The sequence below is a fragment of the Prionailurus bengalensis genome, chromosome E1, assembly GCF_016509475.1.
Source record: "Prionailurus bengalensis isolate Pbe53 chromosome E1, Fcat_Pben_1.1_paternal_pri, whole genome shotgun sequence".
Classification (NCBI taxonomy): Eukaryota; Metazoa; Chordata; class Mammalia; order Carnivora; family Felidae; genus Prionailurus; species Prionailurus bengalensis.
In genome coordinates, this window is record NC_057347.1 from 36,895,739 (window position 1) to 36,910,769 (window position 15,031).

The 15,031-nt window shown below is 42.5% G+C and overlaps 1 protein-coding gene across 2 annotated transcripts in view; it reads left to right on the forward strand.

The window, feature by feature from the left end:
* CBX1 (chromobox 1) overlaps positions 1-9,609 on the forward strand; it is a 29,494-nt gene extending 19,885 nt beyond the window's left edge. For both annotated transcript variants that reach the window (XM_043584180.1, XM_043584181.1), the window contains exons 2-5: positions 4,296-4,472; positions 4,802-4,979; positions 5,550-5,644; positions 8,108-9,609. In XM_043584180.1, the coding sequence (XP_043440115.1) occupies positions 4,333-4,472; positions 4,802-4,979; positions 5,550-5,644; positions 8,108-8,252 (558 nt within the window). In that variant the 5' untranslated portion in view covers positions 4,296-4,332 and the 3' untranslated portion in view covers positions 8,253-9,609. The remainder of the gene's footprint in view (positions 1-4,295; positions 4,473-4,801; positions 4,980-5,549; positions 5,645-8,107) is intronic.
* The last annotated feature ends 5,422 nt before the right edge of the window (positions 9,610-15,031 follow it).

The following is a 15,031-nucleotide window of genomic DNA, read 5'->3' on the forward strand; positions in this document are numbered from 1 at the left end:
AACATCATGATAAGCCTTAAGAAGACCTGTCCAAACATTAAGATTTGAGTTAATCAGGAACTTTTCACCCTGTGTACACCTCTTCGATGTTTTGTCATAAATAGTTCTGACATAAATGTTCTATGATCGTGGCCATGTTCATAGGCCGTGTTCTATAACTGATATCATAATTTGGTTGCCAGGATGTTTGGGGGGGGGGGGAGTGGCAAGTTGTGTTGATGAAAGGCATTTTTCCATTGTGTACTACACTGATTTGAGTTACTTTGAAATTTCCTTGCCAAGCAATTCCAATTGAGAGTCCTCAATTCCAGATATCCCTGCTAGTGTTTGGAGACTGTCATATTCAGGGAGGATTTCTCTTGAAATAATCCCTTTGGAAACCATAGGAGAATTGACTCGTAATATTTAAGAGGGCTCCTGGCGCCTCTGAAGGTGATAGATTCTATAGGAAGAGTGGGTTGCATTTTTAATCAACTTCTACATTGATTTTAACAAACGGCTTTTTCAGGCCCCCATAGAACTACCTATAAATAAGAGAAAAACTCAAATTGGGAAGCCTGGCTGAGAATCTCTAATATAAAGAATCTGGTACCTGAGGTAGGTGCTGGGATGAGCCAGTTAAGAAAGCTCAGAGAGGGGCGCCTGAGTGGCTCAGTTGGTTGAGCGTCTGACTTCGGCTCACGTCATGATCTCCCGGTTCGGGAGTTCGAGCCCCGCGTCGGGCTCTGGGCTGACAGCTCAGAGCCTGGAGCCTGCTTTGGATTCTGTGTCTCCCTCTCTCTCTGCCCCTCTCCCGCTTGCACTCTCTCTCTATCTCTCTCTCTTTCTCTCTCTCTCTCTCAAAAATAAATAAACATTAAAAAAAGATTTTAAAAAAAAAGCTCAGAGAAGGGCATCTCGTTGGTTCAGTTTGTTGAGCTTCTGACTCTTGATTTCAGCTCAGGTCATGATCCCAAGGTCTTTGGGATGGAGCACCACCTTGGGCTTAGAGCCTGCTTGAAATTCTCTCTCCCTCTCTCCCTGCCTCTCTCTCCCTCTCCCCCTTCCCCACTCACACTCACTCTCTCCTTAAAAAAGGCTCAGAGAGAAGTGGGAGTCTGTTTATTCTTCACTTCTTTTTTGAGTTCTTCTTTTTTATTTTTTTTTTTAAAGCTTCTTTATTTATATTGAGAGGGGTGGGGAGGGAGTGAGAATCCCCAGCAGGCTCCACTCCTTCAGTGCAGAGCCCAATGCTGGGCTTAAGCACACACTGTGAGATCATGACCTGTGCTGAAATCAAGAGTTGGCCACTTAGTCAACTCAGCTACCCAGGCACCCCTTGAGTTGTTAAGACAGTGAGTTAAGCTAGTTAAACTGTTCTGTTCTATGACTCTGCCTCCTTGGGACCATGCTAATGATACAGGGAGAAGAGGCCTACAGTAGCCAGAGATAAACCAGAAGCTGTCCTGATCCTTTTGGTTCATAGTAGGACAATCGGATGGGCAGTATTCAGTGCTGTTTCTTTTTGTAAGACAAGTATAACTATTAATGTGGATAACACTGGGCTTTAAATAACTCTGAATTCTGAAGCCTTAGTGATAGAATGCCTTTCCTTTCCTTTCTTAAATTTAATTACTTGGTAGAGAGGTTATTAGGGAACAATTACTGTTTTGCATGGTCTATAACCCATTATTTTCCTTCCATCAAGTGAGAAAGGGAGTATCTTCCAATGTCCAAGACCAAATTAATGCAGGGAGTTGTGGTAACCTTTGTTATCTAAAGGTGATGGTCAGTTTATTTTTCTCCGCATGTTAACCAAAGACTGACAGTGAATCCTGCTTTACCTCTTCAACTCACAGTGGAAGAAAGCAAGGAATAGAGAGCATTTATTCTTGGAAGGAAACATAATTAATCCAGAAGGGAAATTAGATTTTTCTTTCCTCATAAAATAACACTTGCCATATAGCAGTCAGAACTTTGAAAACCTGAAAGCATCTCCCTCCAGAAAGAAGTACACACAGCCTCTGAATCAAAGGCACATGAAGCTAACTGCAATCCACTGATAAGTCGGTTCAGTAAAAGAAGGAAGGGAAAACGTGTGGCATTTTCTCTAAAAGATAGAGGGACTGGGTGGGGGGGTGAAGGAAAGCAAAGCAGATTCTTCAGTATGTAAATGGAGAAGGAAGAGGGTTGAAAAGATGCCTCTTACCTGAGCACAGGTAATGTTCTGAACCCCTCTGTAGAGGTGGGGCTTAGGTGTTGCCTTAGACCATACTAAAAGCACTCCAGAAAACAGTGTTTCGTGCTACTTTGCAAAAGTTCAGAATACCTTTAAGTGGAAGTGGTGTCTACATTTTTCTTATCGGACATTAAACATCAGAAAGGCAGGAAGCATTTCTTATTCTCTTGAATCTCCAGTATCCACCAGTGTCCAGATTTTCTAGTAGTTAAATGTTTCAGTAAGTCAGCATTGCTCATATATGCAGACATGGGAATATCTCAGTATAAACCAAAATTTCTGTGGATAATTTAACTGATTCATAATGATGATCCTGACTTCATGAAAATTTGTTATATTTCATATGGACTATAGTGGACTTTTTCAAAAAGACATTCTGTACATGTCAGTTTTAAAGTTTGTTTATTAAATATTTTCTTTTTATGTACTCTCTATACCCAACGTAGGGATCGAACTCAAACCCTGGGATCAAGAGTCTCATGCTGTTCTGACTGAGCCAGCTGTGAGACACCCCTAAAGTATATTTAGAAGAGTTTCTACCTAGGCTAAGTAAGACTCTTTTTTTCCCAAGGATGAACAACCAGTTTAGCCCCAAATCAGCATTGTCTTAAATTCATAGATGGTAGTAATTTGGCTTGAATTATCTGCCATTCTCTTGATTCTTTGTATCTCATTGTGGCAGCTGTGATCCATGAATTTGTAGATTTGGGGCCAGTTTTATATATCAGTTCTGATGTGTTGGTATCTTATGGCGCCACCTACTGACACAAATTGGTAAACAAATGGCTTTAAGCCTGCCAGCTGTCCGAATTGTATTTGAAGGACTAAAAATAGATTATAGGGGACTAGAGTTTTAGCATTGGAAAAAATGCTTAGAAGTCACTCAGCCTAAAGAAGTAGTTTACAAAAGAATTAACTCAGGTTTTATTATCTGTGATAACTATCTCTTTTTTTCCTGTTCATTTTCCAAATTATTGCAGTGCCCCAATTAGAGAATTTCATGATCATTCTGGCATTTTTATAAGTCTTTCTGAACCTCAGAAATAAGCTAAGTAGAATAAGAAACGAAGAAGAAACTTTCATATTGTAAATCATTGATGGCATTTGGAAAAGACCACATAAAAAACCTTGTGGGTGCTCAGTTGGTTAAGCGTGCAACTCGATTTCTGCTTAGGTCATGATCTCATGTTTCATGAGATTGAGCCCCATGTCGGGCTATGCTGGCAGCACGGATCCTGCTTGGGATTCTCTCTCTCCCTCTCCCTCTCCCCCCCCCCTCAAAAATAAATAAACATTTTATTTATTTAAAAAAACTTTTTAATGTTTATATTTGAGAGAAAGAGAGTGTGCGAGCAGGGGAGGAACCGAGAGAGGGAGACAGAGAATCCGAAGCAGGCTCCAGGCTGTCAGCACAAGCCCCACGTGGGGCTCAAACTCATGAGCTTGTGAGATCATGACCTGAGCCACCCAGGCACCCCGATAAACAAACATTTTAAAAAAAGAACCTTGAGACTCAGGAGAGGATGTTGTAACAATGCAGAGGGATGCATTGTATTATATATGCATATACAAAGGGGAAAATTGAACCAGATGTTTGATAAATAGGACAAGCTACTTCGCACTGTAAAAGTTGGAAGTCTAGTGATATGATGAAAGTATGAATCAGAGGGTTATATGTATGTAAGTTTAATGTGTATGTAAGTTATGTATGTAAGTTTAATGTCTATACCTTATTTTTAGGAGTCTTGCTTTCAGTTGAATAACATTTTAGATGCCATGCTTTATACTAAAAGGGGTATTGGAAACTTTTTAACTTAGAATAGGTATAAAAGTGTTAGGTGATTATGCAAGAATAAAGGAGTTTTGCTGTGAGATTGGTTGGGGCTTTTTATGAACTAGCTTTCATATCAGAACATATTAGAAGACTTTATTTTTTACTGAAGCCGAAAAGGTGGAATATGTAATACAAGCATACACTATTAAAGTCATCAGTGATACCCCTGGGTTTCTAACCATCCGAATATTCACCTAACCAAGAAAAGTGTGCCCTAATGCCCTTTTTATTTTGTCACTTTAGCAGCGTCACCCTTTAGACCAGAAAGCTGGCGGGCACTATGGGGAAGAAACAAAACAAGAAGAAAGTGGAGGAGGTGCTAGAAGAGGAGGAAGAGGAATATGTGGTGGAAAAAGTTCTTGACCGTCGAGTGGTAAAGGGCAAAGTGGAGTACCTCCTAAAGTGGAAGGGGTTCTCAGAGTAAGTTTCATTAACCTGGGTAAATCCATCCATGTAGTCACCAACTTTCTCAGGAGTCTAGTAATGTGCAAGGCCTAGAGTGCTCTAATATGTAGTGTGACCCAGGCCTGGCCTCCGTGGCTTATAGTCTAAAAGTCCCTTATCTCCCCTCCCGCCCACCAAGAAATTTCAGCATTACCAAGTTCTTGATCTTGGACAAAATCTGGTTCCTCATCATCATTAACTCCTCTCTTCCAAGGGCACCAGCTCTTGTCATCCTGTGCGTCTCCTTAGTATGAGTGTGCTAACTTTGAGTGGAAAGTGTGACTCACTGTGCCCTCTGATTTCAGTGAGGATAACACGTGGGAGCCAGAAGAGAACCTGGATTGCCCTGATCTCATTGCTGAATTTCTACAGTCACAGAAAACAGCACATGAGACAGATAAATCAGAGGGAGGCAAGCGCAAAGCTGACTCTGATTCTGAAGATAAGGGAGAGGAGAGCAAACCAAAGAAGAAGAAAGAAGAGGTAAGGAGAGAAAATTTTTACTAGTCTAGAATTCCTACTGCTGTCAAAGAAACTAAAAGCTCTTTAAATTTAAAGTTAAATACTTTTATTCTGCTGTTTCTTGGACCTCAGCAGCCATCTCTCATTCCTTCTGGAATCTTAGATATGCTAATGCTTTCAAAGTGTTTTGGGGGTTCACTTAATCTATACTTATTTTATCTGAGGTTCAGGAAGAAGGGCAACTAAATTCATTCCTGTAAAAAGATCGTTTTCAGTGTTGTAATCATTACAGCTGTAAGGTAGCTATTTTCATCTGTTCAATACCTTAAAGTAAGTTGTCTTCTGAAGGTGAAGAAACAGTTGTGAACATTTATTTTGCTTGAGATGTATGTCCCTTTTTACATATGGGGAAACCTTAAGACCTTGATGGAAGAATCACCCAAGGATGCAAAAAGGCCTGTGACTTGGAGCCAAGGTATTGGTGGAATATTGGCAAGAGTGTCATTATATTAATCGGAGAAACCGGAGTGACTCCAGTCTGGATAACAATTCCATATAATTAAAATTGTTCCATTCATCTGGTTTTCACAGTCAGAAAAGCCACGAGGCTTTGCCCGGGGTTTGGAGCCAGAGCGGATTATTGGAGCTACAGACTCCAGTGGAGAACTCATGTTCCTGATGAAATGGTGAGTCTGCCAGTGGCTCTGTGTGGTGGTTTTTTCTTCTCCCCATCTGTTCCATGCCAGAGGAAAAGAGCTGGACCTTCGAAATTCCAGTCGCCCAAGTGTGAAATCTTTAAGATGGCCTAGTCCTTCGATAGTGACCCTCGGCCTGACTGCCAACCTGGACTCATGAGTTATACAGGTAGGGGCCCTTAGGATTCTCAGTCTTTGCCCATTTTTTAGGAGGTGGGAGAAGATCCAGAATGGAGAAGGTGTGGGGAGGAATCACATTTCACTTCTGTAAATAAAGGAAAAAGATATGAAATGTGATTGAACCACCCTCCCCTTCTACCACCTCCTTAATAAAGATCGGGCTGGCCCCAGGATCAGATGTTTTCTGTTAACTTTTCAGGGTTAAGAATTTCTGTAGCTCTTCCTTTGTCCTTGATAGATCCTTTCTAATTTGTGCCAATTGTGTAATTCCAGGATCAGCCAGTAGGGGTCAGCAAGTCCCCTTTACTATACTGAGTATAGAACAAGGCTTTTTTTTTTCCTTCCAGAAGTATAAATACCAATGGTAGTAATATTCCATGAAACGGCTTAATGAAAACAGTTGTCTTGAGAATTTTAAGAACTGTAATTAATCCCAAATTCTCTAAAATTCCCCTACTCTGTCCAAAAGAAAGGCTTTTTTCCCTATTTCTTGCTTGTTGAAAAATGCTTGTGCTATTTTCTTCCCCCACATGGGTCTCAATTATTGTCCTAAAAAAAATGTAGGAGTAAATAATTCCAAACTTCTGCCAGTCAAGGCAGCATTCTAAGGATTTTGTCCTCTTGTCAGTCTAGACCCTTCTTGGAAACTCGTATCTACTCTTCATTCCTCTTGTTTAGAAGGTGGCCAGAGAGGCCTAACTTTGACACTACTGGAAGCCCATGTCACAATTAGCTGAAACTCTGTTTTCTTATTATGCATTCCCTAGGTGTTCACTGAATCTGATCATCTTTTAGCTGATATATTGCTAGCCCATAGGAGAAAAGTTCATTTTTAAGGTGCTGCATCTGGGGGGGAAAGGATCAATACCAGGAGTTACAGTCCAATTCGAATATACTTTCTGTCTGCATGTGACCGTTCTGGGTTACATTAGTATCTCCATATTGTTTAAGATTACACTCCTTTAATTAAATTACTGCTGTTTGTAAAGGTTCTACCTGAATGTAACACTACAGGTTGAAATAGTAAGATTGTGATTATAAAACCAAGTTCATTTTAAGGTTATTTTCCTGGAAAGTTGAGATACTTGTCCATTTCCAAAATAGCAAATATTTCTTGGCCATAAAATGACTGAACTTTCCTCAGAAGGTGTTGAATTGTCAATAAGGGCAGCCTGCTTCAGGCTCCCATATTGTTATACTCCTTTTCCCTCCCATTCTCTTCAGTCCATTGTTCAACAGCCTATTTTACCAGCTTAGTCCAACCCTGGTTCCTTGGGTCTCTCTGGCTTTGGTACCTGTTGCCGAGTTGTGGAAGTTTTGGGTGGTGCCTCATCACAGATCCCATTATATATCTGCTATCTGCCTTAATGCTACTGCTCCCATCTAGGACATTCCCAATGGCTTTACTCCTAAGTCCCTTGTAATATGTATATGAATTTCACATTTTGAGACCATCTTAAATTCAGAAAAATATAAAGAATTATGTAACAGTCCCTTATTTTCTACTTCCCAGTGTTGAAGCACCATTTCAAAGCACCTGGGAGTTGTGGAATATCTGTGTGAGCATGGCATTTGGTAATGTTAAACAGTGTAATTATGAGTCAGCGCATTGGCAAGAGCCAATGGTATTAAATCTTATTATCCAACATGGTATTACATTTTATTACAAAGCTGAGATATCTCCATGGGTTCATGGCAGCTGAGATATGACTTTGGGAAGATTGTAGTAGTTTTTTTCTTTTCTTTTTCTTTCTTTCTTTTTCTCTTTTTCTTTTTTAAGTTTTTTTAACATTTATTTATTTTTGAGAGAGAGACAGAGTGCAAGGGGGAGAGGGCAGAGAGAGAGGGAGACACAGAATCTGAAGCAGGCTCCAGGCCTGTCAGCACAGAGCCCGATGTGGGGTCTGAGCCCATGAACTGAGATCATGACCTGAGCCGAAGTTGGGTACTTAACCAACCGAGCCACCCAGGTGCCCCTAGTTTTTCTCTGCTTTTCAAGAATCTGAGAGTCATGATTTTTTTGTGGCCTTGCCAAGGTTCAGATGTGATAGACGTGAGTTAAATGACTTAGCTTTTAACAAAGATACCCAGAGAGGATTTTCAGTAGAAGATCTCTGAGGATGTCACTCCACTAAATGCTGCTTGGGCCATGTTATCACCCTTCCCTAGGCTACTCTTCTTGAATTAATACTTTTTAAAGCCCTATCCCTTGTGCGATCCAAGTCAAGAGACCACCAGCACCTGGTCTCAAAGTCTCTCTGCTTTGTTCTGCAGGAAAAATTCTGATGAGGCTGACCTAGTCCCTGCCAAGGAAGCCAATGTCAAGTGCCCACAGGTGGTCATATCCTTCTATGAGGAAAGGCTGACGTGGCATTCTTACCCCTCGGAGGATGATGACAAAAAAGATGACAAGAATTAACTCTCCCGAGTACCAGCCCCTGTCACATCTGACTGTGGGTTTCAAGTGGGGAGGGAAGGAATTCTACTTGTCTTGGCACCATAGAGGTGGCTTGAGAAGATGTCCTTTGAAGAGCCAGTATCGTTTCTGTGCCCTACAGCAGCCCAAGTGCTTTAAAGCCTTTCCATGCTGTGTAGTTTGCACACCCATCCCAGTGGAGGGGAAGGAGAAGTGTTGCAAGGCAGCCCATTCTGTACTTTGCTGAGAAAGGCAAAGGGCCTTCCATGAAGGACAGAACTTGCAGAATGGGTGTGTGGGAAAGCAAAAGATACTGTAGATCTTCAAAGCGCATCTCCACAACCCACAGCCTTCTTCCCAATAGTGTTAACTCTGCATTTTTACAGCGTAGCATGTGTGTAGTTTTTGGCTATTACTGGTGTATTATTTGGGGGTGGGAGGGTTGGGGGTGGGAAGGAACGGAGATGGGTAGGATCATTTTTGTTAAAATTTGGGGCCTGATTGGGGAAATGGTGAAACAATGGAAAGAACAAACTTGTGGTGATTCGGTTCTGTGTCCAGAATATTTTATCTTTTCAAAAAGGTCATTGGCAACCTAAATGAGGACTGTGAGAGACTTCAAAAGCTGTGAATGCCTGAAACTTATAAGCCAAGGTGTTCCCTGCCTGAGCTTAATGCTGTTCCCAGCAGAGGACTAAGCCAGTTAATAAGTTACCAAAGCTGCCATTTTGGGGAAGGAAACTGGTTGAAAAGGGAAGGTCTTTTTGGAGCGTATGCAGAGGCAGATGGTTCTGTTTTAGAGGTGCTAATTCTTGAAATTGATAAGAAGACCCTTTATTTTCCAATTATGAAGTTTTAAACATCAGCTTGTCCATCCAAGCCACTGGCTGAGGTATTTGGGGAAGGGAAGAGGGTGGCATAGAAGGTGAGAGAGTAGAAAAAGACAAGGGCCCACGCTCTTAGGGTGGAAAACTCTTGGAGCCTGTTATTTGAACTTTGAACTCTGAAATCATTGGTGGCAGGGTTCAGTCACTGACAGCACAAGTTCACTGAATCACTTACAGAGTTGAGTGATTTCAAAAGCCCTGGTCTCAGGAGAAGATTAAACTTTCATACTGGGGCAGTGGTTCACTTTAAAACACAAAACAAAAAGGTTTTTTAATCCTAAGAATTAACTAATACCCAAAATGCTGTCTTGAATCAAGAGATACATCAGTTCTTGACATCGTCTAGACCTGTATCTAGAACTCCATTGTAAAATCTTTTTAGGCATGTGTTAGGTTTCTGTGAAAACTTTGTTTAAATGTAAACTTCATATCACATTGTCAGTTTTTGTCTTAATAAAACTATAGATTTATAATCGTTGATTTCTGTCTTGATTAAGTACTACCAAAAACCCTCCTTACCTTTCATAACCTTGTAAGTTCAGCCTATAAGGAAGCAACTTCCACAGTTGGTTTTATTTCTTGAACACTGTAAACTTATGGTCTGAATCTTTGAGTGGTCTTATCATTTATATAGTAAATATTTATTGAACATGTACAATTGCTACAGATACTGTGTAAAGAATGTCACATCATTCTGTCTTCATATTGCTCAAACGGTTTATTTAGCTCTCTAACCTGCTAGCACTTCCAAACTAGCATAAGTTTGGAAACGTGGGTTTTTGAGTTAGGTTTAGTTCTTGGCTCATGTATTTTGTAGATTTATGTGACCTTAGCTCAACTCCAAAGTTTACAGGAATTTGGCCTCGTGTTTGATCACTGAATTAAAACGTTATCCATTTTTTTTTTTTTTTTTAGTTTATTTATTTTGAGAGAGAACAAGCAGGGGAGGGGCAGAGAGAGTGAGAGAATCCCAAGCAGGCTCCCCACTGTCAGCACAGAGGTAGACGCAGGGCTCAATCCCATGAACTGTGAAATCATGACCTGAGCCAAAATCAAGAGTCTGACGCTTAACTGACCGAACCACCCAGGCACCCGTTATCTGCTTTCTTAACGGTTTTCTGCCTATGATTCTAGAGCCAAAATGGGACTACACCCTTGTTATTAAAAGGGAAAGTGGGATCTCCACTGAGCTCATCTCAGCTCTACTCACTAGTACAAAGCATTTGTTCCAAATAAACCAATGTGTATTTTTTTTTTTCAAAAAAACCTCCTTGGGGTGCCAGGCTGGCTCAGTTGGTAGAACATACAACTCTTGATCTCAGGGTTGTGAGTTCAAGTCCCGTGCTGGGTGTAGAGATTACTTAAAATCTTTTAAAACAAAAAAGCCTCCTAGGAGTTTGGGGAGACAAGGTAGAATGGAGCTGGGGAGGAGGCCTTTCTGTGCAAGAGGCCTTGTGGTTGGCGGCAGCAGAGCCATCAGTTGCTAGTGGAGACAGGGTGAGGTGGACAGAGACGTTCCGGTTCTGTTGTGTATCATTAGATGCACTGAAATTAGCCCCCAGCCTTGGTGTGTGTCCGGAGGACACTGCTGTTTAGCCCTGGTCTTAACCTTTGGAACCCACCTGTCATCTCTGGCATTCCTGAACTCCCGCAACACCATACCATTCTTGCCCTGGGAAGATGCCGAAATTGATAATGCGACGTTCACTGAAGTGAGGCTAGATGGTCAGTTTCGTCTCTTTGAAAGCCAACTGTCACATCTACGTTAAGGGTCAAGGATAAGTTTTTCTCAAGTACTTGTGGAAGCCACAAATGCACGCAGAGATGTCGAAAAGACCAGACCTAGGCGCAGTCTCACATAGGTTTCAGAAGGTATTGGGGAGCATTGCCTCAGGCAACGGAGCTGCGCCATCGTAGACTCCTCACCCGGGGGTTGAAGAGGAGAGCGGTGATTACCCCAGTCATCACGAGAGGAGGCTAGTTTACTCATTTGGTGACAGCATCATCTGGGGTGTCCTCCACTGGCAGAGCCAGCCAAGTACTTTGCTCCTCCACGGTCTTGAGCTTCAAGTTAGTGCAGTAAACGGACAGTGTCACCACCACAGAGGCATTCTACCAACTGATGGTGCTCAGGAATAATCGTTTCTGCTTTTCAATGTCATTTGGAAGTTTTGACTACGGATTTTAAAGCCTTTTTTTTTTTTTAAAGTATTTATTTTGAGAGCAAGCATGAGTGGGGGAAGGGCAAAGAAAAAGGGAGAGAGGGAATTCCAAGCAGGCTCCACGCTGTCAGCACAGGGCTCGAACTCACGAACCATTAGATCGTGACCTGAGCTGAAATCAAGAGTTGGCGCTTAACTGGCTGAGCCACCCAGGCACCCCTTGACTACCAATTTTAAACAATTTTTAATAGTTGAGTTTTTAAGTACTTATTTTCAGATACAGTGTTCTATTCCAGAACTCATTCCAACTCAGCTCAATTTGATTTTAACATGGCCATTTGGTGTTTGGCCATTGTATGCTTAGCACATCTTTATGGCCTATGGCACTGGGAATGTGCGCTACAAAGTTACCTTTTCTGTCACAGAGAAAGGGAAAATGAGGAAATTGCTGCTCCAAAATAATTTGGTGGGACTGAAATTCTGAAATCCAGGTTTTCTAACAATGGTTCCAGATCCGAAACTATGTAGGGACCCGGGTTGAATGTGAGATCAAATTAGCCTGATTGGTTTATCTAGTATTAATCTCCCGTGCAAGTTGGATCTTTTCATGAGGATGTCTTCTTTTAAAAAGTATTTACAGGAGCGCCTGGGTGGCGCAGTCGGTTAAGCGTCCGACTTCAGCCAGGTCAGGATCTCGCGGTCCGGGAGCTCGAGCCCCGCGTCGGGCTCTGGGCTGATGGCTCAGAGCCTGGAGCCTGTTTCCGATTCTGTGTCTCCCTCTCTCTCTGCCCCTCCCCCGTTCATGCTCTGTCTCTCTCTGTCCCAAAAATAAATAAACGTTGAAAAAAAAATTTTTTTTTTAAAAAGTATTTACAGCTGACAGGACTGAATGAAGTCAGGCTCGGTGTTTCCCCTCCTCTAGAACTTGACTGAAACACAAATTCCACTACCAAGCCAGCAAAGGAAGGAGTCTTGGCTTCATCTTGCCTTTTGGCAGTAGGAAGCAATCAAGTAGAGGCATCCGGGTGTTCTGGTGTGTGGTTAAGGAAGCTTGATAGCAGAGCTTAAGATTCCCCTGACAGTCCTCAGTCCATGATCTGCGCATCACCTTGGCTCGACTGTCCAGCACAGAGGTTTTCTTACGAAGTTATTGCTGTTTTAACCAATGTGTTCACCATTGCTGATCTCTCTTCTATGGATGACTTTTAATTGACCTTGGCCTTGGGAGCTTCCTGCTGCCGTACACTGCTGGATATTGAAAGCCAACGAAATCTGAAATAAAACCATCCTGCACCAGAATTAAAAGTGTAGCTGGCTCTGCTCTGTGGAAGCAGGTAGAGCAAGTATTGTTTCTGAAGGCTTTTTTCTTTCTTTCTTTCTTTCTTTCTTTCTTTCTTTTTTTTTTTTTTTTCTTTTGCTTAGGCCAGTGAGGCAGCAGGACTCTGAGGCAAGGCTGAAACATTAAGTTTACAATAGATGCTGATGGTTCAGTTCTATAATTTTTGTTTATATTAGTTTGTGTTAACATATTCAATAGTACATCTGGATCTGCACTGTTGGTTTGCCTGATGGTTTGTGATAGTACCAAAGCCACTGTTTACCCCACAAGGAATTTAAAATTGCAGTTGACTTTGACCAATCCTGCCATTTCCTGTTTGCAGAGCCTCAGGTCAGACTGGGCAACTTTAGGGCCCAGCTGTGGGACACTGGCCCATTGTTTAAATTACTGCTGGCGCCCCTAGTTGAGGATTGGAAGGTTTAAGACAACTGAATTAGCCTAATTAAGTCTGTGTTTAAAACAAAAGGCGGAGCACCAACTCCTCGGCCTTTTCTCTGCCTCTCTCCAACTAGGTTTTCTTTCCTTGGTTGAAAGAGCGTCTGGAATTAAGTAATAAATACTATGCGGCCCATCTCCATTCTGCAGTTAGACTGGAAAAGAAACCAGCTTTAAGAGTTTCTGCAATGTTTGTGTACTCAAAAAAGGAAGACAGGGTTTCTATCCAACTGATTTTGAGAACACACCTCTTCAGTGGGGGCCCAGACACTCACTCCTCCAGACAGTTTTGTGCACTAAATTCTGTATCTCAGCTGAGTCAGGCTGACCTGAACCTTCAAAGTCCTGGCCACAGCAAGGACCGAAACTTAAATCGGGTGCTAAGTTCCACGTGCATCCCAAGTCCCCACATGCTCCGTCTGCATTACGAAGTTCAGAACTAGAGGCGAGGAGGATCGCTGGCCTCTGAGAAAAAAGTGAAAGGTGAAAGAAAGGTTCTTGTTACCTTGACAAACCGAAGGTCTGCATCCTTTTCTTATCCCAGATGGACGATAGGAAAACAAGGTTAACCACTCATGACAATGAAGCACGTCGGTTTTGCTAGAGAATTTCTACACTTGGTTGGGAACAGGACCTCCAGAGAGGCAGCCAGCAATCTGGTGCCTGTGCTTGCAGGTGGGTAGTGCTGATAAGGAAGTGAACTTCTTGCTGGCCATGCCATGAAACTGGTTAGTTGGAGCTGAAGCCGGAGCTCTAGGTCATTGCCTGCTGGGTGAGGTAGGAGATGTGAATGAAGGTGGTGGGGATGTTATTTTCCTGTAAGGCACTTGTTTTTCCAGCTATTTGCCAAAGAAACCTAAGAAGCGGCAAGGCCTGGTGTAGTTGGGGCTTGTAAAAGGGCCGAGGGCTGCCTGAGGAAGTCAGGGCTCCAGGGGAAGTACTTCCCGTCCACCGGCTGTTTGACTAGTTGCTCTTCAGCTTTACCTAGTCAGGGCAGGGATTCCGCCATGGAGGCCAAGTCTTGGTGACACTGAACCTTCTCTAGATCACTGTATTTCCCCTCAGTTCTAGATCTCTCCTATTTTTATTGACCCTGAAATAGTGACCCCAGCTCCACTGGTGAGATCTGTGCAGGGCAGAGGCTGGAAATGAATGGGTCTATTTCCCAGTGCTTACGTGAATTAGGATGTGGGGGAAAAAATCTCTTTGAATGGAACCTAGGCTGAAGCCAAGGTAAAGCCAGGCTTCTGCCCCCACCCAAGCAGGTCACCCGGAAGTTTGGTCCTCAGTTAACTCTGAGGCCTGTTCATCTCCCTGCCAAGTCTAAGACCCCTTCTCACTTCTTGTCGGAGGTGCAGCAGCTCTTTGACAGGCCTTACTTGAGTCCTCAGATCTTCCTGCCAGAAGAAGCCTTGAAGCCGGAGCACCCACTCCACCTGCCAGCAGCAAAAAGAGGTCAACCCCACAGCAAGTGCTGACCAACTTGGCCCAAAGCCAAGCTAATCAGCGGGATCCTAGACATAACTGTGCATCTCTCCGTAAGGGGACAGCGGGGAGGAGAGACAAAAATATACTTTCTCAGGCCAGGGGCAACACTAACAGGGTGAGAGGAATTTTTCTCTCGAAAAATACTTAAATATGTTAGGTTAAAAAAGTTGCAAAACAAGGTAAAAGTTACAGCCTGATCGTGTCCTTAAACAGACAAAAATGCATATACACATTTCTAGAAGGGATACAAAAACAGGCCTCTCCGGAGCTTTACTTCTCACGATTTACTCTTCTATACGTAATTTGTACTTTTTACCAGCACGAATTAAAGTTGTTAATGTTTAGTCCTTCTCTTTTTAAGAATGCTGGTTTTGTATGGCTTACAGACCTTAGTTCACTCCTGACTAGGAAAGAGCTCTTGTTTGAGATGACCAACGCTTTCCAACTAGAGATGGCGGTTTAAAAAAGCCA